This window comes from Neolamprologus multifasciatus, chromosome 7, assembly GCF_963576455.1.
Source record: "Neolamprologus multifasciatus chromosome 7, fNeoMul1.2, whole genome shotgun sequence".
Lineage (NCBI taxonomy): Eukaryota > Metazoa > Chordata > Actinopteri > Cichliformes > Cichlidae > Neolamprologus > Neolamprologus multifasciatus.
The window spans coordinates 40,878,520-40,904,344 of NC_140445.1; the positions used below are offsets into that span (position 1 = coordinate 40,878,520).

Sequence of the window (25,825 nt, forward strand, 5' to 3'; positions counted from 1 at the left end):
CACTAATGCAAGTTAAAACTCTACATGGTAAAGAAATAATGAGACATAAAAGGAATCCAGAAATGCTGCTGTATAAATGCTGTATAGGTATTAATTGGGTATTTAAAATCTCATATCTAGCATGAAAACATTTAGCTTTTAAAACTACAACTGGCCTCCTGGGCTTCCAGTACTTTTGTTGTTGATAAGGTTGTAATGTAACATTGGAAAATATTCCACTGTTCTTTTAATAAAAAATGTAATTATATTTTTTCTTATTTATCTTTTACACAGCCTAACATTTTTTTTTGGAAACAGGTTATATCTCCATGTTGTTTTGTTAAGGATGAAAACAAAACTGTAGCTAATAAAAGCCTCCCAACATCAGCCTTGTCCTGTTACTTACTGGACACCATAGTGACCATTGTGAATTGTACTTAACCTCGGTGATGTGTTTTTCCCCCCATAAAACAATTAAAAAGACACTACTTTCTCAGAGCTTTCATCTGTCAGAGTTTGAAACCCTGATAGAAATCGTAACACACTATAAACTAGTGTCTACAGAAGTAATAATCCCTCTGCAGCATATCCATAGATAGGACAGTCATATGCATTGAATCTTAAATATGATTGAATTAAATGCAGAGCAGAACACAGTAGAGTAGGACTTACCCGACAGATTCTGCTAAAGGATGTAAAGTTGTTTGTGACATCAGGACATGACAAGCAAAGCGCTGCTGGTCAGGGTGCTTGGTGATGAAGCCAAAGTACCTGCAGTGCAAATAAAACAATTATTTCCCAAGGTTTAATTAAGCCTGTTGCAGGACGAAAAACAACAGAGCAAGCAGCACACAGAAAAGACTCATGTTCATAAAAGTGAACTAATCTCTCACGAGGTGAGGGAATTGTAATACAAGCCATCTAAAGCATTTGACTCACCTGCTGTATTTTGGATGACAACCACAGAATGAAATATTTTTCAACTGGAAGAAATGGAAGCACTGGTCCCCCTGATGACAACAAAGACAAAGAGCCATGTAAACATGTAATTCTGGAACATTACTCTAAATTAACATCATAGTTAGAAACTTTTGTTAAGCTAGAATTTAAATTAATTCATTACAGTGAATAACATTAGAAAATGTTGTTAAATGGTAACTTACAACTGGAGAAATCAACTACCAATAGACCTATTGGAACTAAAGTCCCATAGCAAAGTCACCGGGTAGCAGTCAACAATTGTATTTAAGATAACTTTATGAGTACATCATTAAGAGTTGATTATCTTCTACCTAGGCTAGAGGGGCTATGATGCCACTGACAGTTGAAAAGTTCTCAGCCGGAAAAGGGTGGAGTGCCCACTCCGGGTCGGGGACAAGTTCCTGCCCCAAGTGGAGGAGTTCAAGTATCTCGGAGTCTTGTTCGCGAGTGAAGCGAGAAGGGAGCGGGAGATCGACAGACGGATTGATGCTACACCGGTCCGTCGTGCTGAAGAGAGAGCAGAGCGTAAAAGCGAAGCTCTCAATTTACCGGTCGATCTACGTCCCTACCCTCACCTATGGTCACGAGCTGTGGGTGGTGACCGAAAGAACGAGATTGCGGACACAAGCGGCGAAAATGAGCTTCCTCCAAAGGGTGGCTGGTCTCTCCCTTAGGGATAGGGTGAGAAGTTCAGCCATCTGGGAGGGGCTCAGAGTAGAGCCGCTGCTCCTCCACATCGAAACGAGCCAGTTGAGGTGGTTCGGGCATCTGACAAGGCTGCCTCCTGGGCGAGATGTTCCTGGCATGTCCCACCGGGAGGAGGCCCCGGGAGAGATTATATCTCTTGGCTGGCCTGGGAACGCCTGAGGGAGGTCTGGGCTTCTCTGCTTAGGCTGCTGCCCCCGTGACCCGGCCCCGGATAAAGTGGAAGAAGATGGATGGATGGATAGTGAATATAACTTCTTAAATTTGAACTTATGCAGGACTTTTCTAACTAATAATGCAACCACATTCAGCCATTAATACGTTGCTTCTATCTGTGCCTTCATTCTGAGCAATTGGAGGATTTGTAGCTTGCCTAATGACACTTTGACAAATGGGCTGGAGGCCTCTGATTAGAAGATGACAAGCTTTAAATCGTGAACCATGTGAATATGTTAGATTATGCTAGGCTGTAAGTACACAAGAAAATGCAATATTTAGTATTGGGTTTGTTGTATTTAGAAATTTAACCCATCTCAATGTATTCAATTGACATAGTATCACAGTGTGACCACAATAAGGACCCACCCAGGTGTTGCACGTTGAGAGGTGTTTTATTGATAAGGGTTTTTGACACACTTTGTTCGCGCAGCTTTTTAACGGCCTTTTCCTGAAATAGGAAAAGCATGACCCAGTGATGGACCACCTTAGACTAGCTTGAACTTAAAAAGCAAGAGAGCCAGATACCATCAGGTGATCTGGGCGTTACCATCCTTCATGTAATAGAGCCACTGCACTCAGCCAGGGTCATGGCAGCGTCCAAGCTGGCTGGCCGTTGGCGACGGACCCACCTTGAGGTCTCTGCGGTGAGCCCAACTATGAACTGCTTTGTCACCACCAGCTCCACAATGCAAGCGTCCCTTTCAGCAGGGGTTGGTTGCAGCCACCGCCACCACGTCACAGAGCCCCCTAGCATAGGCGAAAGGCTGGCCCTCCAGACCCATTTATTCCTCCTGGAAACACCTGCAATAGTCCTCTGACTCAAGACTCAAATGTTCCACTGTCGCCTGGCAAATGGCAGACATCCACAAAGCTGCTCCACGCTCAGAGACACTTTCGGCAACACTGTGACAGGAATAAGGACTCACGCACACGGTGTTGCACGTTGACAAGTGATTTATTAAAAAGAGTTTTTGACACACTTCCATCTCCTGCTTAGCACTCCACACTGCTCTCTCGTTAGATCCCAGCATCCTCCTGAAATAGGGAAGGCATGACCCTGTAATGGAGAACAGCTGTGTGGGTCAACCTCTGACACACCACACCCTGAACTCACTGCTCGACCCCTCCTATGCTAAGCCACAAACCACACACAGAAAACAGAAACAGCATATAAATGTGGATGAAAACGGATTTTTTTCTGAAGACTAAAACAACAGAAATTTTTTTGTCAATAAAAATTAATAATAAATAAATAAATAAATGAAGATGGGAATTTTAAAAATTAAAATGACATATGTGAAATGGTGAACAAAAAATACCAGGAGGAAAATCCATCCTTGTTTTAATTATTTATCCAAGTAGAGATATGAGACCTACGGAGCGCCTCTGATGACATGGTCCACAAAATAAATAAATTGTGGCCACAAAATAATACTTTGTGTCCTCGAAATAGTTTAACGTGCCCACGAAATACTTATTTGTGGCCACAAAATACTATTTCGAGGGCACAAAATAGGTATAACGTGTGCACGAAATGCTAATTTGTGGGCATGAATTGGGTATAGCATGGCAACAAATTACGCATTTATGGCAACGAAATAGATAACGTGCGCACACCATATTGATACAATTCCTGGACAGCTGCGTAGAGACATAAGCATAAGAGTAGGCTAAACCTATACACCATGGACAGAGACAGTATGATTGAGTTTTATTTTAGGCTGGGAATGAGCTACAAATGCATTTTGAAAAGCCTGCAATGCAAGAACCATTATTACGGAGAGACATTTAAACAGGATATTAAGATAAGATAAGATAAGATAAGATAAGATAACCTTTATTAGTCCCACACGTGGGAAATTTGTTTTGTCACAGCAGGAAGTGGACAGTGCAAAAGTTATATAGCGATTATTATTGAGAGCCCAGTTGCTTTACAGACGTAAGTACGACTTGGACGCCGGGATAGATTTTATTGCCAACCAACTGCAAGGGTCTGGGAAGGATCACGGTTATCGGTCAAGTGTTTCGTGCCCACAAATTAGCATTTCGTGCACACGTTATACCCATCTCGTGCCACGTGGCCACAATTTATTTATTTTTTGAATCATGTCATCAGAGGGGCTCCGTAGAGACCAAATATTAGGATGGAAAATGGAAATACATATAAAGCAAAATGGGAAACGTGAATAGAAAATGCTAAATTAAAGCTGCTGAATAGAAAATGTATAAGAAGAAATACTTTGAGGATCTTCTTAATCCTTGTTCCCAGACGCTGCTTCTTTTACGAAAGGCACGTAGAGGAGTCTGGCAGAGGCCAGAGGGGTGGATGAGATTCACCCTGAGTTCCCAAAAACCCTGGATGCTGTAGAGATGTTTTGCTTGACAGCCTCTGCAATGTTCATTCAAGATGTGGGGTTGTGCCTCTGGATTGGAAGACTGGGTTCATAATTCCCATCATCAAGAAGGGGGACTGACGCGTCTATTCCAACTATAGGAGGATTACACCACTCAGCCTCTTTAGGAAGGTCTATGCTTTCCTGTCTTCCTCCCCTCGACCACAACAGGTCATGGCAGATGGCTCCCTTCCCTGAGCCTGGATCTGCTGGAGGTTTCTTCCCACTGTTGCCAAGTGCTTGTTTATAAGGGGCTGTCTGATTGTTGGGGTTTTCTCTTTATTATTGTATATAAAGGAACTTTTAATGAATACTGTTGTGATTTGCTAATAAAAAAAACCCCTGAAATTTATTGAATGAGAGGTCTGTTAGTTAAACCTTGGATTCTGGAGAAACAATGCGGATTTCCTTCTCATCATGAAACGCTGGACCAATTCTTTAGCCGTTCAAGGGTGTTCAAGTGCATGTGGGACTGCTCGACTTGACTGAGATGGATGCCTTCCTTAAACCACGATCCAAAGCAGGCGAGATTAAATCACGTGCGGTGTCGCGAGATTTAACATTGGTTTATTATTATTGTTTAATTCAATTTCAATTCAATTCAATTTTATTTATATAGCGCCAAATCACAACAAAAGTCGCCTCAAGGCGCTTCATAGATACAGAGAAAAACCCAACAATCATATGACCCCCTATGAGCAAGCACTTTGGCAACAGTGGGAAGGAAAAACTCCCTTTTAACAGGAAGAAACCTCCGGCAGAACCAGGCTCAGGGAGGGGCGGCCATCTGCTGCGACCGGTTGGGGTGAAAATTGTTTATTGTACATCCATCCATCCATTCGCTTCCGCTTATCCTTTTCAGGGTCGCGGGGGGCGCTGGAGCCTATCCCAGCTGTCATAGGGCGAGAGGCGGGGTACACCCTGGACAGGTCGCCAGTCTGTCGCAGGGCCAACACACAGGGACAGACAACCATTCACACTCACTTTCATTCGCACATTCACACCTATCCCCACAAGCTGCATGTCTTTGGACGGTGGGAGGAAGCCGGAGTACCCGGAGGGAACCCACACAAACACTGGGAGAACATGCAAACTCCACACAGAAAGACCCCGGCCTGATGTTGGAATTGAACTCAGGACCTTCTTGCTGTGCGGCAACAGTGCTAACCACCGTGCCACCGTGCTGCCTATTGCCTGTTTATTGTACATATTAAACACTATTTGTTTTAATGGTTTTAGCACCATTTTAACAGTAGTCTAATATTCAAATGTACTCTGTTTAAACAAATACTACTTTATTGTAAAATGCATACATTTTAAAAATTCCTTCTATAAATCAGAGTGCTCCATTTTTATTCTGTGAGTAAAGAAAAGTGTGAAGAGAGAGAATAGTGCTGTACCCTGTGAGCAGAGTGACACTGATCCTGGACACTCATCTTCACCCCTTTCACACTGACTTCCAGTGCACAGGCTGATGGAGGCTGACCCGCTGACCGCCTGTTGTATGCTACCTGTTAACACAAACACACAGTCAGTAATCATGCCAGGCGAGATTTCCTTTGACTCTAACAGGACTAATCCTGCATGAATCAAGTATGAAAGTGGCATCGGAAAATGTTCTTTAACCATCTCTTCAAAAGCTTTTTTCAGAATCAAAATCTTTATTGTCATTATGCCAAAAGCACAATAGAATTATATGCAACCCCATTCAATTTAACTGTTATTTTATGTACAAAAAAAAAAAGAAAGAGAAACTGTGATAAACAAATAAAAAGTATCAAACAGTATACAGTACTGTGCAAAGGTTTTAGGCAGGTGAGAAAAAATGCTGTAAACAAAGAATGCTTTCAAAAATGGAAGTGTTAAACATTTATTTTCATCAATCAACAAAATGCAGCGAATGAACAAAAGAGAAATCTTAATCAAATCAATATTTGGTGTGACCACCCTTTGCCTTTAAAATAGCATCAGTTTTTGAAGGAACTAGGCTGGTAGGTTGTCCCAAACATCTCAGGGAACTAACCACAGATCTTCTGTGGATGTAGGCATCCTCACATCTTCCTGTCTCTTCATGTAATCCCAGACACACTCGATGATGTTGAGATCAGGGCTCCGTGGGGGCCATACCATCACTTCCAGTACTTCTTGTTTTTTGTTACGCTGAAGCTAGTTCTTAATGACTTTGGCTGTATGTTTGGGGTCATTGTCCTGCTGCAGAATACATCTGGGGCCAGTAAACAATCATTTATATTTCTGAAAGCATTTTTTGTTTACAGCATTTTTTCACACCTTCCGAAAACTTTTGCACAGTACTGTATATAGTAAAGCAGTCAAAAATGGATTATTAAACACTAGGTCTCTTTAACATGTCCCTGTTACTTCGTGAATTAATAACTGATCAACACACTGATTTACTCTGACTTACAGAAACCTGGTTAGAGCAGGATGTTAGTTGAAATAAATCATTTAACATTTACATTTAACAGTGTTTCCTGAAAACTCTTTTGTTACAACAATACCACTGTAACTCCTTTAAAAAAAAAAGCCTCAAATCAGAAGTATTTGACTCTCTTGTATTACTTTCAAATGCGCAAGTTCTGCCATTAATTAATACTTCAATCTTAAATATGATTGTGGTAGGACTCGACTTATGCGGTCAAAGAAGTGCAGGAGACTGATGCTGTCCAGTGTAGCAAGTGATTTATTCACCATTTTGTAGTGATGTGACGTTCTGTATCGAGGCTTCGAAGCTTGTGTCGAGTAATTGAGGGAACGTTTCCGCGAAGCGCGTATCGAGGCTTGCCTCATTTATGGGAGGAGCTGAAAATGATGACGTCCGAAGCCTCGCTGCCCGGCTGTACCACGTGACTGGTTCATGAAGTGGTTCGAACTTTGCCGCGAGATATGACAGCGATATAAACCCCTCAGACTTCATTCAAAATGTAGGTGTTTGATGAAGAGTTGCGGTTAGTGAGAGTTTGGAGACAGTTTGGAGAGAGTTTGGAGACAGTTTGGAGAGAGTTTGGAGACAGTTTGGAGGTTTATGAGAGTGAGGAGAGAAAGTCAGGAGAGAATGGAGCCAGCTAAGAAGAGGAGGATGTCCTCCCCTGTGTGGGAACATTTTGATTTTATTCCTCCCAACAAGGTATGTAAATTTCTACAGAAGATGTATTTTCATAATACTGATGGTGCAATACAATTTATGTTAAGCTGTCTGTACTTTTGTACAAGGTGAAGTGTTTGCTATGTGCCAGGGAGCTGGGATATAACAACAACACCTCATCCATGCTTAGGCACTACAGAGCTTTGCATGAGAATAGGGGGAACACCGATTGTGAAGCAAGACCAGGTGAACCATCAAATGCCATGATAATATAGCATGCAGTAATGTTACTAAATGATATAACAATATTATACAATGCAATAAGTGACGTATGTGATATTTATATTTGTGCTTTGTTTTTGTTGTCTTTCCTCAGGAGAACAATCTCAAATAGATGAAGACCTGGTTAGCATGGTGATTGAGGACTCCCAGCCATTTAGCATTGTGGAGGACAAAGGATTTAAAAGATTTGTTAAATTATTAAATCCTAGCTATGTTCTCCCCACTCCCCAGAGGTCATAAAAGCAGTGGAAATTTAGTTTTTACAGAATAAAATGTGGGCAGGACTGAGGCTCAAAGCCTCAGTGTGTAGCTGTCCATACCTCAACATTACAAAAGCACAACCACTGTCCACACCCCAACCACACCTCACCTCACAGTAAATGATCATTTCCATTTTAAGCATTTCCAAATGATCATTTTCCATACTGCCAGTATAAATATACACAGTATACTGCCATCACTACAATATACATGTTTTACACACTCCTTTTGTTGTTGACATTTACAGGCTGTGTGCAAAAGGCCACACTCTTCAAATTCATGCCAACTAATATTTTTACGTCCAGTAGGTGTCCTACAAATGAAGCTTCAAGAAGCTTTGCACTGGGGTGAACCAATTGGATGAAAAGCTTCAGTGCTTCATGAAGCTTCATCTGCCCATCACTACCATTTTGTGACCGAAACAATATTTACAAAGAAACAAATAAGAAACTCAACTCTATAATTAACGCAGTTCAAATAAACATAACTAAACTTAAATCAACAGAAATTAAGGTCAAACTGCACACAGCTACACTGACCCGAACCTTTCTTGAAACACCTGAGTTCTTCTGCTTAAATAGTCCACTTAATCAAACAATTTCTCCTCTGGACTATTCCAATCAGTAGGTAGATACGATGAACATGATTATATTCAAGTCTCTACTACTCCTCTTTACTGGCAACATGAACTCTGGTGTAATCAATACATATTATAACAATAAATCTACTTCTTCATAAACCCTCTAAAATCAACTTTATTAAATTATAAGAGTTCTTCCCCTTCTGCACTTGGTCTCTTCCTGTGACCTCAGATGAACCCAGAAGCTATAAAGCAGGAAGTAAAACTACATTTCCTCCTTTTGTTTCTGGAAGACAGGTAGGTAAGGTAAGTTCTAAACAATACAAATTAACAGTTGAAATAAATAACATGTTAACTTAACAAACTTGTAGGGATTGATTTAAACCAAGATGTTATATTATATAATCTGTAAAAGTGCAAAACATAAACAAACCCGGGATAGTAGATGTTTGCCTATTGCAGATTACATGTGAAATATGGTTAAATCTAAACAAGAATGTTAACTAAGAATATGGACAAATGGTCTTCTCACCCACTTTGTCACAATGATTAACCCATCTCTATTAATCGTCTATGTAGCACAGGCCTTCAAGCTGGCAGTCGTTAAACTGTTACTTAAAAAGTCATAATTTGACATTGGTTCTAAATTCAGATAAAACTGAAGTTATTATTGTACTCAGCTCTAAAAATCTTAGAAATATGGTATCTAACCAGATTCTTACTCTGGATGGCATTACCTTGGCCTGCAGTAAAACTGTGAGGAACCTTGGAGTCATTTTTGACCAGGATATGTGCTTCAATGCACATATTAAACAAATATGTAAGACTGCTTTCTTCCATTTGTGCAATATATTTAAAATTTGAAACATCCTGTCTCAGAGTGACGCTGAAAAACTGGTTCATGCATTTATTACTTCTAGACTGAACTACTGTAATTCATTATTATCAGGATGTCCTAAAAACTCCCTGAAAAGCCTTCAGTTAATCCAAAATGCTCCAGCAAGAGTACTGACAGGGACTAGAAAGAGAGCACATATCTCCTATAATGGCTTCCCTTCATTGGCTCCCTGTTAAATCCATAATTGAATTTAAAATCTTTCTCATCACATACAAGGTCTTAAATAATCAGGCCCTATCTTATCGGAAAGACCTCATAGTACTGCATCACCCACTTTGCTCTCAGACTGCAGCCCTACTTGTGGTTTCTTGGGTATTTAAAAGTAGAATTGGAGGCAAAGCCTTCAGTTTTCAGTCCCCTCCTTTGGCGAAACAGCTCCCAGTTTGGATTTGGGAGACAGACACTATCTCTACTTTTAAGATTAGGCTTAAAACTTTCCTTTTCTATATCAGTGTGAAGAGCTGCCTTTATCTCATTCGTTTTTTATTATAAAAAATATTTTATCTGATTCTTGGGGGATTTTGATAATTTATGTTAATGAATTTGTTTAGTCCATACTTCAGCTGTGAGCTTTAATTAAACAGTTTATTTTTGTACCTTCTGCATTGCAGCACACAGCACATCTTTGCCTGTGTAGATGGGAACCGGAACGGAACCCAGATATTGCACCAGGAACTTCTCAATCCAACCATCTTTTTGAACTGCAAGAAGAAAGAAGAAAACATGCTTTTAATCATAGTTGCAGCTGATGAAATTCTCTTTACATAATCCAGTGTGCTGCAATGCACCTTGCTCAATTTCTTTGGGCACCCTGACAGCATAGAAGGCGGGAAAAATGCCTATAGCCCCAGTCCTCATGTTGTAACCCTGACACCACAGGTCCTTAGACTGGTTCAACATTAAGATAGGGTCATCCGCTTCAAGGTCCAGCTCATCTGCATGACGAGGAACAAACCTAAAACCATAGAAAGAAAAAGTACAGGATTTCAGATTCATGTGACTCTTTGCACATTGCACAGTTAATTTGTGTAAGTTCATGTGTGCTGACCTGTAGACAGCTCTGTGACTCTGTTGCCTCTCCACTCCATCCAGAACACAGGAGAACACACCAAACGAGCCAGCACCTGAACAACACATCACTGGCATTATACTCACAATCAGCTACTTAAAGTTTGTATATTTGCCATCCTCAACATCTAATGGGAAACAAGGAAAGAAAAGAAAAGCAATGAATCAAAATAAAACAAACAAAAAAAAAAAGCATCCACTGACATTTATTTAGGAAAGCTTCATTTTTTTAATGTGAAATTATGGCTACCCTGCATCGTTTTCTAATAATGTAGTACTGGAAGGCTTAAATTAAACCAAAATACTTGTCAATACTGCAGCATATCATTGCTCTTGCTGATCCAGTCTTGCTGATGGGTTAAAGACCTTCCCCTAAAGTAACTACTTGTCTTCTGGAATCTCCTTCTTACTATTCTGGGAAACAGCAAATCTTTTGGCAATGGCATGTATTGATGTGTATGAAAAAAAAAAAGTGTGTGTAGGGTGGTGGTGGGTGGGTTGGTGGGGTACCAATTATTTCCAATTTTCCTAGCCAAAGATCAGTTAATTCTACCACATTAGTTATGAATGTTTGGAAATACACACCTGTGGCACTGTTCTGGCTGTCGTTCTTGGCAAACAGGTTGAGGAACTTTCTGCTTATGGGAGCACAAGCTCTTCCACCATTTGACTCTTCTTCCTCTGACGTTGTGGATGATGTTACCTTGGACAGCTTGCAGGATCTTGGCATGACTTCCCTGCTCCTCTTCACCTCCTCCTCCCTCCTCTTCTTCACGTCTTCCTCATTTCTTCTTTTTTCCGCCACTTCCCTCCTCTCTTGGAGCAGTAGAAAAGACAGGTTATACTGAGAGCAGAGAGGAACGAGCAGGTGGTGTAGGTTTGATTTCAACTTCGCCAGTATTCTCTCTTTTTAAATTGTCATAATTTAATCTGGTCAGTGGTGTTACACAAGGTTTTGTACTAAGTTATCTACCTGTTTCTGTAATTCAATAAGAGCATGGCATGCTTTCAATGTTTGCTGATATTCAGAAAATACTTATCTGTTCAAAAGTCTTTGCTATTAGAATCGGACATAGGTGCAGTGATTTACTGAAATGTGTGCAAAAGGTAAAAGAGAGTTTGTACAATTATAACAAGCTTTTTGAGATGACCATCTTTATTCATCAACACAATCTTAACGCTCTTAAGCAAAATTTCTTAAGTAGTCTTCAGAAATAGTGTTCTAGACTTTCCAAAACCCTGTGGTCCCACCAGCCCAGATTCAGTACACACACCTCTTAATCTATCAGATGTGCTGGAGGAATACCGTGACCTACAAGAAATGTTTAGCAAAGACAAGGCTCTATGTCTGCCCCCGCACAGACCCTATGACTGTGCCATCATCACACATTAAACTCATCAGTTTACCTGCCTCAAACAGTAAGACAGTCATCCTTTCAATCACTGACAGATACCTTGCCCTCTGAACTGTCCACCTGAGATGGCCAAACTGTGTTTCCCATGTTTTCACGTTACCCGGGATCACAGTACAAGTCGTGGCTGACAAGGGGCATCAGTTCATCTCCCAAGTCTGGGAGACTTATTGTACCCCTGAGGTACGAGCAATGTTTAAGTTCTGGTTTTCATCCTCAGACAAATTGATAGAGAGAGACTCAACCAGACTCAACCAGCAACTCGAGACTGCCCCAAGACCACCATCCGCTGCAACCAGGTCAGCAGCAGCAGCGGCAGTATTTAAGCTCAGACCTTTACTTTCTGCCAGATCACCAGCTACCTTATGGTGGCAAATTGGTCTTCCTGTTTTCCTCCCTCCCCTCTGGAAATATACTCACCTCCTCCGTCAGTAACTAATCTCTATAAATATCAATAAATAACTAATCTCTCACTCTATTACAGAGTTAAGGTTAAGGTCTCACTGTGCCTTGTCTTGACCATAATGATTCATGTGTTCAATAAAGTTTTGTTAATAAGAAAGAAACAGTTGACTGAGTCTGCTTTTGGGTGCTCTTTTGCATATTATCCATCTGGCTTTGACAGTGTGTGTGTGTGTGTGTGTGTGTGTGTGTGAGTGAGTTAAATTTTATAAAAATTATATTTTTTTAAAAGGGAAAAAGTGTTTTAATCCCGGAAGAAATGGGAGTTGCTATTACTCATATATATATATATATATATATATATATATATATATATATATATATATATACATACATATATATATATATATATATAGTTATGTGAGATTGTAGGTCTTAGATATACCTTACTACACTTTGTAGCCATAAAATATGCTTATTTCTTTTCTAAAAACAGAAATGTGCAAGGGGCATGTTAAAAATTAGCAGAAGTATTTACCTTTCTTTTTTGCTTCCTCATTTTTCTTCTTCTCCTCCACATACTGTGGGTCTTCATCCTCATTGGCTGACTGATAGACCGTTTCTGCATCACTGTCATTATTGTGCTCGTTGTAACCATTCAAGCAGTACTTGAGGTTCACCAGCTCCAGTTGAGCATGTTCATCCACCACCAGAGTATATTTAACAGAGTCATAATTTAACCCTGTTGAAGTTTCACGGATTGGTACAGTCTGATTAGCCACAGAGGCCATGATATTGTCACCCTTTTCTTTCTTGGGGTCTACCCCTGTTTCAGTGGTACAGTTCGTTTTGCTGTTACCTGTGGGAGAGCACGTTAGATCATTCTGTAAGTTTAGGCATGGAGTTGGAACTCCCTCCCCATCTTCTTCACTGATGTCAGGGTTAGTTCGGTAGGTCAGAGAGGGATGCAGAGGTCCTGATGGGGGTCCTTCTGTGTCTGAGCTAAGGGACATCTTGTTGGACCCTCCCTCACTGCTGGACCGGGAGAGGACAGAGGGGTTGTCCTGGGTCCTGTCATGGTTCTGGTCTAAGAATACAAAACACGGAGCATCATTGTCAAATGTTTCCAGTTTGTAAACTTTTAGGTAACACAGATGAACTGCACACGTATGGTTATACTCTAAGATAGTTTTATTTTGCAATATTCTTTAGAGCTGATATCAAGGGAATTCTAACAATTGGTTAACAAAGGTTCCAGAATACGTTTGCTGGTTTAGGCAATAGAATTTACAATAGTCCCACAGTATACTTGGGTATTTATCAAATCCCAGGGGAATATTTTTCAAACATCAAATATTGTAGTGCACTGCACAAACACGGGGAATTATTTATAGATAGCCCATTTATATCTCTACCTGTACCTATAAATGGAACATTTGCCTGAGCTCAGTGAGATATGAATGGTGAAAGCTGGCAACTGCTAATACTAAAACAATTCTAATTAGTAACGTGGGGGTTCAGTCTAATTAATACAGGTGAACCAACCAATATAAATAAAATTGTGTGGACTATTTGCCTTTAGAAATTTCTAGGAAGCTTTCAAAATGTAGGTTAGCGGGTTGATATTAGCATTCTGGTGCCGCCTCGCACAACACAACTATAGGCTTCCTGTTCACTGCAACAGTTATTAAACCTGCAAATATTTTCTTTCTCTAAAGTAGTTTCTTATGCAGGGTGAGTTATTTCAGAATTTTTTCATAGGGGTGACCATTGGGGGCTACATAAGAAACAAAAAAAGAGAGGGAAAAAAAAAAGAGGAGAAATTTCTAGGAAGCTACATTTATAGTACTGCGCTGGACCTCAGTAGAGCCTATGCTGTACTATAGATTGCATCACAACTATACTTAACTTTATTAAAAGGTGCATTCATTTGTAGGGTTTAAGGGTATACCATGACTATAACATATGCAAGATTTTAAATCAAGCGTAACCCTAGATCTCTGATTTTTTTAATAGCTTTATCTCAAAAGCAATATCAGGCACAGAAATCCTTCATTAGTCGACTCTAGTAATGTATTTTTAATTACTTAATATTTTTTAATTGATTTCAGAAATATAAGTAGCTCATTTCAAATTTAATGACTTAAAGAAATTAAAAAAAGATATCTATCTCAACACAGACGTCTCTCTGACTTTAGTTTTCAATGCTAATAATAACATTCCTCCTGATAGTACGAGCGTTCGTTAAGAGATTTTCTCACTCTCATTTTCAGGTATGTTTCTCTCTTTCTTTCTGTCACTTTTCTTTTTCTGTTCCTCCAACTTCTTCTCCTTTTACCAACCTGGTCTTCACCCCCTGTCCAATATCCACGCAGACATTAAGGTCAATAATAAAATAAAATCAATGAAAAGATAAATAAAAAGAGGAGCCTGCAGAGAGCATAATGTGTTTCACAGACGAAACCATGATTCTGTTTGCTAAAACTGCCAAACAGGAAACGGTTATTAAAAACAAATGGTGTGAACCTTGGTTCAATACCTTGGTGTGTTGTCTCCAGGTTTCTCTGTACTATGGGTGTGCGTGGCACCACCATAGCAGGCAGATAGACTTCCTTATTAGGCAGAGTTTTATTCGACTTTAAGGCGCTTCCTCTGTTGCCTCCTTTAGCGCCTCCTTTTCCTCTCCCATCAGCTGCTCGGCCTTTCAGTCCGTTTTCTTCCCTTGGCCTCTGATGTCCATTCTTGTCTTTTGCTTTTGACTCTTCACATGGTCGTCCTCCCCTTCTATCTATCACTCCATCTTTTCCTCTGAGGTCGCCCAGGCCCCTGTCTCTCATCACTGTTGCTCCTTTTCCTCCCCCTCTTCCTCCTCCACTTCCTGCTCTCCTCTGGTTCCTTAGTGTGCGGGAAGACTGTGTATGCATAGCTCCAGGCATTGATTGTTCCCGTGGTCGAGCTCGTGTGTCTGAGCCAGTGGCAGCAGCCTGACCATTGGCTCTGCTGTTGGATACATTGGCTGTTGGAGGTTTGGGTGCTGGCCGGCGCTGAGTGCTGTGCTGGACTTTGTCCTCAGCTTTTGGTTGGACATCTGGTGGAGCGAGATCCCCTTAATACATACACACAAACAACAAAAGCAGCAGATTATGTATTAGGCAATCAGATATACGGTATACAGAGGGATATTCAAAGTAGCCTATGGTAAGCTGTTAATCCTGTTACAGCAACAGCAGAAGAAAAAAACACACATGATGATTTCCTGACTGAAGGAGTTGTTGTTGTGTTACGTCATCATTGCTTGCCACACAAATAATTCCACTGTTACATTAGACAAAAGGATGACAGCTGCGGATTCCAAAGAAAAAACAAGAAAAAAAAGAACTAAGGAAAACAGAGACTTTAACAGTGCATGGACAGACTTATTATGCCATTAGTTGCTTACTGGTATGCTTGATCTGCAGCTTGAGTCTGACCTTAGATAAAATTTAACCTTAACTATCAGTTTTTTACTTTTACTATTTTTTAAAGCTTTTAGACTTCTATATTTAGTGCAAAGCTTTTTACATAATGTAATAATAAAATAAAATTAGTATATAAGAATATATAATTTAGTCCAATTTTTAATTCTAATTGTACTTGGCTTGACTTTGCCTCTATCCATGAAAATGTGTACAGTCAGGGGTTAAAGTGTGATTTAGCAGGTGGGGGAGCCCTAAAATCAGTTGTAGTGACTCAGTGTGGGGGAAAAATCACAAGTGAAGTCACAATAACTTCTATTGAGAGCTCCAGTAGATTTTCTTTGTGTACAGGCTGTGATCAGTTGATTTGGGCTACTGGCACTCTGAGGTTCCCTGCTCTTTGTAGATTTACACAACTGAACTCAACAAGATCTAAGCAGGTGTTCCATGAGTTGTCCTGGCTGATTTCTATCCTCTGCACTGACAGTACACTGTTGATGCTGTCTTTTTTCTAGATCTAAGCATCATCAGCTAAGAGTCATATTCATCTCTGCTACTCTTGATCTAGCAGACCACGAGCACCACAGCCACTGTGCACCAGACACACACTGTTGTTTACTTCAAATCCATCACAGTACAGCAGACTAACCCGTTTATCCTGCACTAACCTGCAATGTATTTTCTTGCAGTCTTTAAATACCACAGTTAGTCTGCCTTAGTTTGTTTAGCAACATGTTTCACCATAAGAAAAACAGTGTCACATGTACAGACCCAATATTTGATTTAAACACATGAGGACTTACATGCAAGCTTTAAATTTACAGTTTATCAAATCTGGGGATAGTGTCTGGCAGCCGTGGGTGATGTGAAGAGGGGGCACAGTGGCAGATGTGGGTGGGGGGCTATGGTCTGAATCAAACCTGCTGAATATGTCTTTATAGGTTCTCACTCATCCAGGTCATGGTAATCTAAGGAGCTTGGAAAGAAAAGCAACTGGACTTCTTTAATTTTCTTGAAGATGGTTCATCTCTCATCCTAGAAGCTTCTTCAGCCCAGGTATTAAAACCCTAGTGGGAGCTGTCCCTTAACAGGGTCGCTGACCTACTGTTGATCATGTGCCTCTTTGCATGAGCCGAGGTGAGAAAAAGGGTGTCAGTCATTATATGCAGAGGTTTCAGGTGAAACCATTGTGAGACCTTACCACACCCATTGAGATCACCTAACTCAAAATGTTAGTGGGCGATCAGGTGCCTGGGAAGGGATCTCAAAACTGCATTGTAGGTGGCTGATAGTTGGTTTCATAAACCACCTCCTCTGTTCAAAGATGGCTGTTCACAGTGGACATAGATGGCTTCTTTCACTCCTCTTTCAAACGATCTGTCTCCTCTGTCCAAAATGTCAACATCGGCATCTGTCTCTGATAAACGTGCTGTGGGATGACAATGTTGAAGCGCTACCTCGACAGGACAAGACTCAACTTTACATCTCCATCTAGGATAAAGGTCACTCTTTTGAGAATGCCAGTCACTTTTCTTTCAAAGCTTCTTTGATAACCTGTTGAAATAATAATCTGTTAACTCCTTACTGCCATTGTCCTGTGTAGTACCTCCATTATTTCTATGACCTAAAATTTTCTTCAGCCCTGTCCAGAACTCCTATTGTTGTTTTGCTCCAGTTGCTGTTCCAGTTTCCTCCTGTAGCTGTTCTTCTCCTGCCTAATTTGCATTGTAGTTCCTTTTGGATTCGCTCAAGATTCTCTTTGTCCCCTGGGCTAAAAGGCATCTTCTTCTCATTTAGCAAGGCTTGTAGCTCAGGGGTAGTGATGTGCGATACCACTGATTTGCTTTCCGATCCGATACCAAGTAAAATTCAGGGTGGTATCGGCGATACTGATCCGATACCGATACTTTGTACAAAACCTTTTTTTTTTACTGTATCTTTTATTGTATCTCAAATTATAGCTTCATAATAATTACAGGACGTCAGATTAATTGTTCTTATCACTTAATAATGCAGAATTATTATACAGAAAACTGAAGTTGTGTGCCATTTCAGCATGTTGCCTGCCTGCCGCACTAAAGGACTCCTCGAGAGACGTCTGTCTCGCCCTAGCAGCACCTGTCCCTCTCCTCGTCTTCAGTTCGCCTCAACATACACTCGTCATATTCTGTGATATGATTTACTCTGAGGTGTTTGACGAGGTAAATGGTGTTGCCACAACACCTCACTTTCTTGCCACATGTATCACAAACCGCATCTTGGCTATTTGTGGAGGTAAAATATGTCCGCACATTACTCCCAGCCATTGTTGTGAGTAGTGATGGGTCGTTCGCGAACGAAATGGCTCTTAGAGCCGACTCTTTGAAGTGAACGACGCGAGCCGGCTCCTTATTGGGAGCCGTGAGGTTTTTTTTTTTCTTTCTCTCACCCTCTCTCTCGCCCTTTTTTCCGCTAAACTCCGCACACGCGGCCTGTACTTTACGCTGAGCAGAGGGGGGAGGGGCGTTAGTTGCACTCAGAGCCAGAGAGAAAGAGAGCCAGGGACAACAACGTCACATTAGAAAGGTATAGTAATCATCCACTATTTTCAGTTGCAGATGATAAAGGATTCAGAAATCATGCAGGCCCATATGACAGAGAATGTGCATCTTCTTTTTGTTTTAATATTTTAATTTATATTTAATTGTGTTGTGGTTTGCAGTGTTTTGTGTTGTTTCACGTTAAATTTGTTTAAAAGGAAAAAGCTGAAAATGTAAAAATTTTAAATGTAAATAGTTGTTTTTTGTATTATATGATTTATTTATTACATTTTATGTGGAGTGAATAAATAAAGTATATTTATGGTGGCCCTTAGAGACAAAGCATGTACAAACTCCAAAACACGTACAAACTCCTAAGCATGTACAAACTCCAAAACACGTAAAAACTCAGAAGCACGTACAAACTCCAAAACACGCAAAAACTCAGAAGCACGTACAAACTCAGAATCACGTACAAAAGACAACAGAAGTGCTCCAGGGTGCTAGGGCGCAGTGTTGAGCTTTTGTTTCCTAGTGGCTACACAAGCCAGGAAGTATCAACAACCGGATTTGGTGTGTGGTAGTAACAGGTAAATGAACTTTTTTTTTTTTTTTAATTATTTGAATAAATATGAGTGCTTGTCTATAAATACACAAACAATACACACATGCTTTCAATTGTGTAATTTAAGTGATCTGGGTAGCTCTGTTTTGGAAGTTCAGTAAACGCTAGAAATGTGTTTTGGAGTTTGTACGTGCTTTTTGGAGTTTGTATATGCTTTAGAGTTTGTACGTGCTTTGTCTCTAGGGGCCATATATAAACATATATAAATAAAACCACTTTTTTTTTAACATTAGTAATTCCTTTTCTGCATAATTTTATATTATTGTTAATGATTAAATAATTAAAGCAACAAAACAACCTGAAGAGCCGGTTCGGAGCCGAAAGAACCGGCTCTTTTTAGTGAGCCGAGCCGAAAGAGCCGGATCTCTAAAAAGAGCCGGAAATCCCATCACTAGTTGTGAGTGCGCACGCCAAGGGGCTGCGACACATTTATACAGCCATATTTCACACATGACCATTAATGGCGGAAGAGGAAGTAGTTCCTTCCAATGTAGAAAATCCAAATGATATATTTTCTTTCCACTCTGTTCCTGTAAATGATAAACTACAAATTTACCCTACATTACTAAAATATCGATATTTTAATATGAGAATCGATTCTAGAACATAAATGACTGGTATCGGAGGAATCGATATTTCAGTATCGATCCGCACATCACTACTCAGGGGTCACCTATGGTTTATTGTTGGAAACCCCTCATATTTTCTTGGAGGGTACTGTGCTCTCCACACAGAAACTGATGTAATCCGTGATGCTCTGCGTCCAGTGTTGGGGAGTAACGGAATACATGCACCGCTGTTACGTATTTAAAATACAAAATATGAGTAACTGTATTCCGTTACAGTTACCGTTTAAAAAGGTGGTATTTAGAATACAGTTACTTTGTTGAAATAAATGGATTGCACAGCGGTACTTCCCTGTTTCATATTGTCACGGATCAGGACTGTTTGGGTTTTGTTTGACAGCTACGTTCTGTTGTTCCAGGCGGCAGCGTTACGGTTGCCATGGTTACAGGGTGACGCTCTCTCTGTGCGTGTTTCCTGGGTGAGAGAGGCCTTTTTGTTGTTGTTGTGCTAAGCTAATAGGCAGAATGCTACAGGTATAGCCCTAAAGAATGTAGCATCATGGGCAGTGTAGTCCGTGCTGCAGGGAGAATGGACTGTCATACCCCTTATGTGTCTGTGAGCGAGGGAGGGAGAAAAAGGGAAAGTAGGAGCTGTCATCGAGCAAAAACGGGAGCTGGAAGCATGTAAATATAATAATAACCACTGCAGCCAAGAAGAGTGCCTGACGAGCCCAGTTTTAAGTAAGCTATTAAAACTCGACTGTACACCGTGTTCGTGTTTTCCTCCGAAACAATAAGTTCCTTTGGAGCAGCCTTTCAACGCCTCTCTCTGTCTCTCGCTAGCAAAGTTGACCCAGACAACAAACTAAAGCTAGTTTTCGGCTACGAGCCGACACAGAACCCACCGTATTAGCCAGAGGTCCCTTTACTACGGTTCGGAGCCGTGGACCTTCAGTAACAGTAATAAATCACAGCAATAGTACATTCATGTAGTTGTAAACAGCATGATAATATATTAAGTAATCCAAAGTATTCAGAATACGTTACTCTCATTGAGTAACGTAACGGAATACGTTACAGAATACATTTTGGGGCATGTATTCTGTAATCTGTAATGGAATACATTTTAAAAGTAACCTTCCCAACACTAGCTGCGTCAGACCATCAGTGTCTTCCCCATGTGGACTGCAGAGTACATCCCAGTCTGTGGTCTCGAAGCAGCCCCTCAGCCTTTCACAGGCCTCCTCCAACTACATTTTCACAGACATCACTGCTAGTGGTTGATTAATCACGTGCTAACGGCCAGCAGCTCAATCTCTGGAATTCTCTGTATTAACTGTAAAAAGACAAACTAAGCACGAAACCACCCACAGTCTGCTTCCTGGGTTTGAATTAGATAGCGAATTAGAAAATAAAGAAATAAAATAAAGTTTGCTGACCTATGCCCTGCCCTAAACCTAGAAATAGCCAAATGAAAGTAAAATATTGCAGTCACCCACTAGTTGTAAAAAGTTATCGGCCATGAAATCTATGTTAGTTACGGTTTAAGATTTGTATATGAGAGCACTGTGTGATTTATCCTGCTCTGTTCTAAATCATCAAATACACTATTTTGCATTATACTGTAATAATCTGAGGGATCTTAAGAACTACTATAAGTTTGTATTTTGAACCTGTGTTGAGTTTTCATACCTGTGATATGTGGGGAGGAAGAGTGGGAGTCTTTCCAGCTGGCCTTGCCTAAAGAATTGTTATTGATGGAGTCCTGAAAAGAAAGTATGAAACAGAGCAGCAGAATAAGACCAACAATCAACAAATGACTGGATTACTAACACAAAATGTGTGAAATCTTATTTCTATCACATTAGGTACATAACTAGGCCCAAAGTCTCTAATGACAGCAATGCCAGGAAGAGGTAGGAGGACTGATGAGGAAGTGTGTGGCAATCTAGCCTCATCATCACGAAAAGGTATGCCAATCCCTCACTGACCAGCCCTCTAAATGACCTCACACTCAAAGGTGCTTCGGATCTGCTCCAGAGGACAGAGCAATGCCAGGTCACCTTGAGAGGGTAATCAGGGTAACCTCTGATCCACACTCCTAACTTGTCTTTATTTTTTTATAATATACACCAGAGGTCACCAACAGGTGGACCGGGGTCTGTATCCGGACCCAGAAGCTGCCCCATATGGACCTGGAGCCACAGCCAAAACAGAAGGTTATTATTTAAAAGCCGACGTGAAGCTTCAATTTTAACTGGTCGTCAATGAATGGTCTAAGTGGACGTGAGTTAAGCAATCCCACAAGTCATCACTGAGCTAATCAAGTCTGTGCATTCCAGGCAGTACGCACTGCAAATAACACAGTGGAGTCCCTGGATCAGAGGTCACCAACAGGCAGACTGTGGTCTGGGTCTGGGTTTAGAAACTGTCACATATGGACTTGGATCTAGAGCCAAAACTGAAGGTTATGATTTAAAACCTGACGAGGCGCATTTATTTTAACTGGTGGTGCTTTTGTAGTCTTTACGGTAGGGGTTTAGTGGATAAGGGAATGCACAGACCAACTGGATGTGAGTTAAGCAAGCCCACAAGGCACCACTAAGCCAGTCAATGCAGAAAAAATAGCAGAAAAGTAAAAGAAAGATAGTGATACATGTAGAAAAAAAAGGGAGAGATACAGATGACTCGACCAGAGAAAGCTGAGAAAAAGACAGGTAAGATGGAGAAAGTGAGAATAAAATAAGGAAAAAATTGTTTAAAAACTCTTTTCTTTTTTAAAAAAAAGTGGAAAGCAAAAATGCATGAGTAAATGCTGGGCCTTTCCAGATGCATTTGGTTTATCTCTAAGCAGATGTGGCCCTGAAAGAACAGATTCTTCCACTTCCTGGCCTCAAATGGTCCCTGGGAAAGATTTCCTAGGTCTGATCTTGACATTGTTTGGGTCCACGCACAACTGTGAGGCCCAATGAACAAAATCAAAACTAAATAATGTTCAAGGATCAACAATGAGCACCTCTATATGTCTATGAAAATGACCGTGACTCAATTTAAACCCAGGTACAAAATCCTGGCAGTACAAGATACAACTACTAAATTTTCAAACTGAACAAAAAAGTAGGGGAGTTCAACATAAGAGAGGAAAAAAGTGAGACCTCGATGACTTGGAAACATGAAGATAAGAAAGAGGATTGACAGATTTTCTGACAAAGGGCTGAATAAGACGGAGACAATATATACAGTGGGGCAAAAAAGTATTTAGTCAGCCACCGATTGTGCAAGTTCCCCCACTTAAAATGATGACAGAGGTCAGTAATTTGCACCAGAGGTACACTTCAACTGTGAGAGACAGAATGTGAAAAAAAAAAATCCATGAATTCACATGGTAGGATTTGTAAAGAATTTATTCGTAAATCAGGGTGGAAAATAAGTATTTGGTCAATAACAAAAATACAACTCAATACTTTGTAACATAACCTTTGTTGGCAATAACAGAGGTCAAACGTTTACTATAGGTCTTTACCAGGTTTGCACACACAGTAGCTGGTATTTTGGCCCATTCCTCCATGCAGATCTTCTCAAGAGCAGTGATGTTTTGGGGCTGTCGCCGAGCAACACGGACTTTCAACTCCCGCCACAGATTTTCTATGGGGTTGAGGTCTGGAGACTGGCTAGGCCACTCCAGGACTTTCAAATGCTTCTTACGGAGCCACTCCTTTGTTGCCCGGGCGGTGTGTTTTGGATCATTGTCATGTTGGAAGACCCAGCCTCGTTTCATCTTCAAAGTTCTCACTGATGGAAGGAGGTTTTGGCTCAAAATCTCACGATACTTGGCCCCACTCATTCTGTCCTTAACACGGATCAGTCGTCCTGTCCCCTTGGCAGAAAAACAGCCCCATAGCATGATGTTTCCACCCCCATGCTTCACAGTAGGTATGGTGTTCTTGGGATGCAACTCAGTATTCTTCTTCCTCCAAACACGACGAGTTGAGTTTATACCAAAAAGTTCTACTTTGGTTTCATCTGACCACATGACATTCTCCCAATCGTCTGCTGTATCATCCATGTGCTCTCTGGCAAACTTCAGACGGGCCTGGACATGCACTGGCTTCAGCAGCGGAACACGTCTGGCACTGCGGGATTTGATTCCCTGCCGTTGTAGTGTGTTACTGATGGTGACCTTTGTTACTTTGGTCCCAGCTCTCTGCAGGTCATTCACCAGGTCCCCCCGTGTGGTTCTGGGATCTTTGCTCACCGTTCTCATGATCATTTTGACCCCACGGGATGAGATCTTGCGTGGAGCCCCAGATCGAGGGAGATTATCAGTGGTCTTGTATGTCTTCCATTTTCTGATGATTGCTCCCACAGTTGATTTTTTCACACCAAGCTGCTTGCCTATTGTAGATTCACTCTTCCCAGTCTGGTGCAGGTCTACAATTCTTTTCCTGGTGTCCTTCGAAAGCTCTTTGGTCTTGGCCATGGCAGAGTTTGGAGTCTGACTGGTTGAGGCTGTGGACAGGTGTCTTTTATACAGATGATGAGGTCAAACAGGTGCCATTCATACAGGTAACGAGTGGGGGACAGAAAAGCTTCATACAGAAGACGTTACAGGTCTGTGAGAGCCAGGGATTTTCCTTGTTTGAGGTGACCAAATACTTATTTTCCACCCTGATTTACGAATAAATTCTTTACAAATCCTACCATGTGAATTCATGGATTTTTTTTTTCACATTCTGTCTCTCACAGTTGAAGTGTACCTCTGGTGCAAATTACTGACCTCTGTCATCATTTTAAGTGGGGGAACTTGCACAATCGGTGGCTGACTAAATACTTTTTTGCCCCACTGTATACTGAAAGGTGACAAGGGAAGTGGAAACGCATGGGAACACAGCAGAAATAAATTAGACGTGACATCACAGGGGAGGCAAAACCAAACACACTGAACACAGGACGAGAAACTGTCAAAATAAGACAGGAAACACACTGAGAAACAAACAAAAACACAGGAAAGAAACAGACATGTGAACAAGACAGGCTCAGGCGACAAAACACAGCGACATGACTAAGAAACACAGAGGGCGAGGGCAAAGGCACAAAGGGTACCTAATAGACAACCAGAAATTATAATAAACTTAGAGAGATGAAAAGGACTAAACTCAAGTGTAAATTGTATGAAACTTAAATCATTACAATACAAAGAAAGAATTAAATGCAAAATAAACTCAAAAGGCTGGGACAAAGACCCAGAACCCTGACATTTGCACATGTAATATATTCTGTCCATAGAGAATCTATATCACTCATATTTAATATAGTTGGGACAAGAGGTGTTTTTTATTCTTGTGCATTTGTGGTGCAGAATATACTGTTCTCAGCACATTAATAACAAAACAGCACAAAACGGCTTTAGAGACTCAAGATTTTGCTGTTTCAGACTGAGGAGCTTACAAACCTACACTGGAAACCCTTTATCAATAACAAATACAAAGTCTAGTGAAGAATATACTTTAAGGGCATTGTACCAGACTACAATATACATTATATACATGTTATTTTCATGTATAGCATTGAAATACACTACCCTGTCAGTGAGGTACCAAACAAAAAGAGATACAAAACAACCACAATTGTATAAGATAATGACAGACACCGAAAATAATTCCCAAAATAGAAAAAAATTACCATAGATATTAAAAGACAACCACAGACACTCAATTGCCAGTAAGTGACACAAAGTGACACAAAGTGACACAAATGACCTTAACATTAACAATGTTAATCCATAACATTTTCCGTCTTTGTCATCAGGTGACCTCCTGATGACGCAAACAGACACAAACATGCAGTAATGGAAAGGAGAATGTGTATTTGGCAGCTCAAATGTTTATGTTTTGTTTTTGATCAATAGCATCGATCTATGCAGTTAGAGAAAATTTCTTGAAGTAAAGGTCTGGAAAATCATAACATGTAGAAACTGCACCATCAAATATTTCTACATTTTGCAGGCCAAGCAAAGTGTGGCTCTGTCAGTGGCTGATGCAAAAACTGGTTGTGGGAGGAGTTCAGTGAGACCATGGAAAAATACTTTTGGCCAGCCTCAAAGCAATTCTGGCAAACCATCAGGTGACTGGAGGGGGAAGCAGTGCTCTACTCACACTGCACACAGCTGTAGTGGGACTCTGCTGACCTCAACTGAGACTATAGTCAGGCAGTGGAAGGAACAGTTTCACAGATCTCTTAAATCCCTCAGTCACATCTTCTGTGATAGAGGTAAACTCTGGGGGTGAGAGGAATGACTGTTCTACCACTAGCTGTTAGGTCACTCATTTACTTAGACAACCGCTCAGTTGCAGGGCCCCTAAAGTAGACGAGATTCG

At 40.8% G+C, this 25,825-nt stretch overlaps 1 protein-coding gene across 1 annotated transcript in view; it reads right to left on the minus strand.

Annotated features, from left to right (window-relative positions):
* Positions 1–25,825, minus strand: part of mapk8ip1a (mitogen-activated protein kinase 8 interacting protein 1a) — a 40,924-nt gene that overhangs the window by 12,465 nt on the left and 2,634 nt on the right. The window contains exons 2-11 of the mRNA XM_085167431.1: positions 21,141–21,213; positions 14,823–15,389; positions 12,822–13,370; positions 11,055–11,285; positions 10,450–10,525; positions 10,190–10,356; positions 9,999–10,102; positions 5,678–5,788; positions 919–989; positions 652–750 (exon numbers count right to left, since the gene is read on the minus strand). Coding sequence (XP_085023557.1) covers positions 652–750; positions 919–989; positions 5,678–5,788; positions 9,999–10,102; positions 10,190–10,356; positions 10,450–10,525; positions 11,055–11,285; positions 12,822–13,370; positions 14,823–15,389; positions 21,141–21,213 — 2,048 coding nt within the window. The remainder of the gene's footprint in view (positions 1–651; positions 751–918; positions 990–5,677; positions 5,789–9,998; positions 10,103–10,189; positions 10,357–10,449; positions 10,526–11,054; positions 11,286–12,821; positions 13,371–14,822; positions 15,390–21,140; positions 21,214–25,825) is intronic.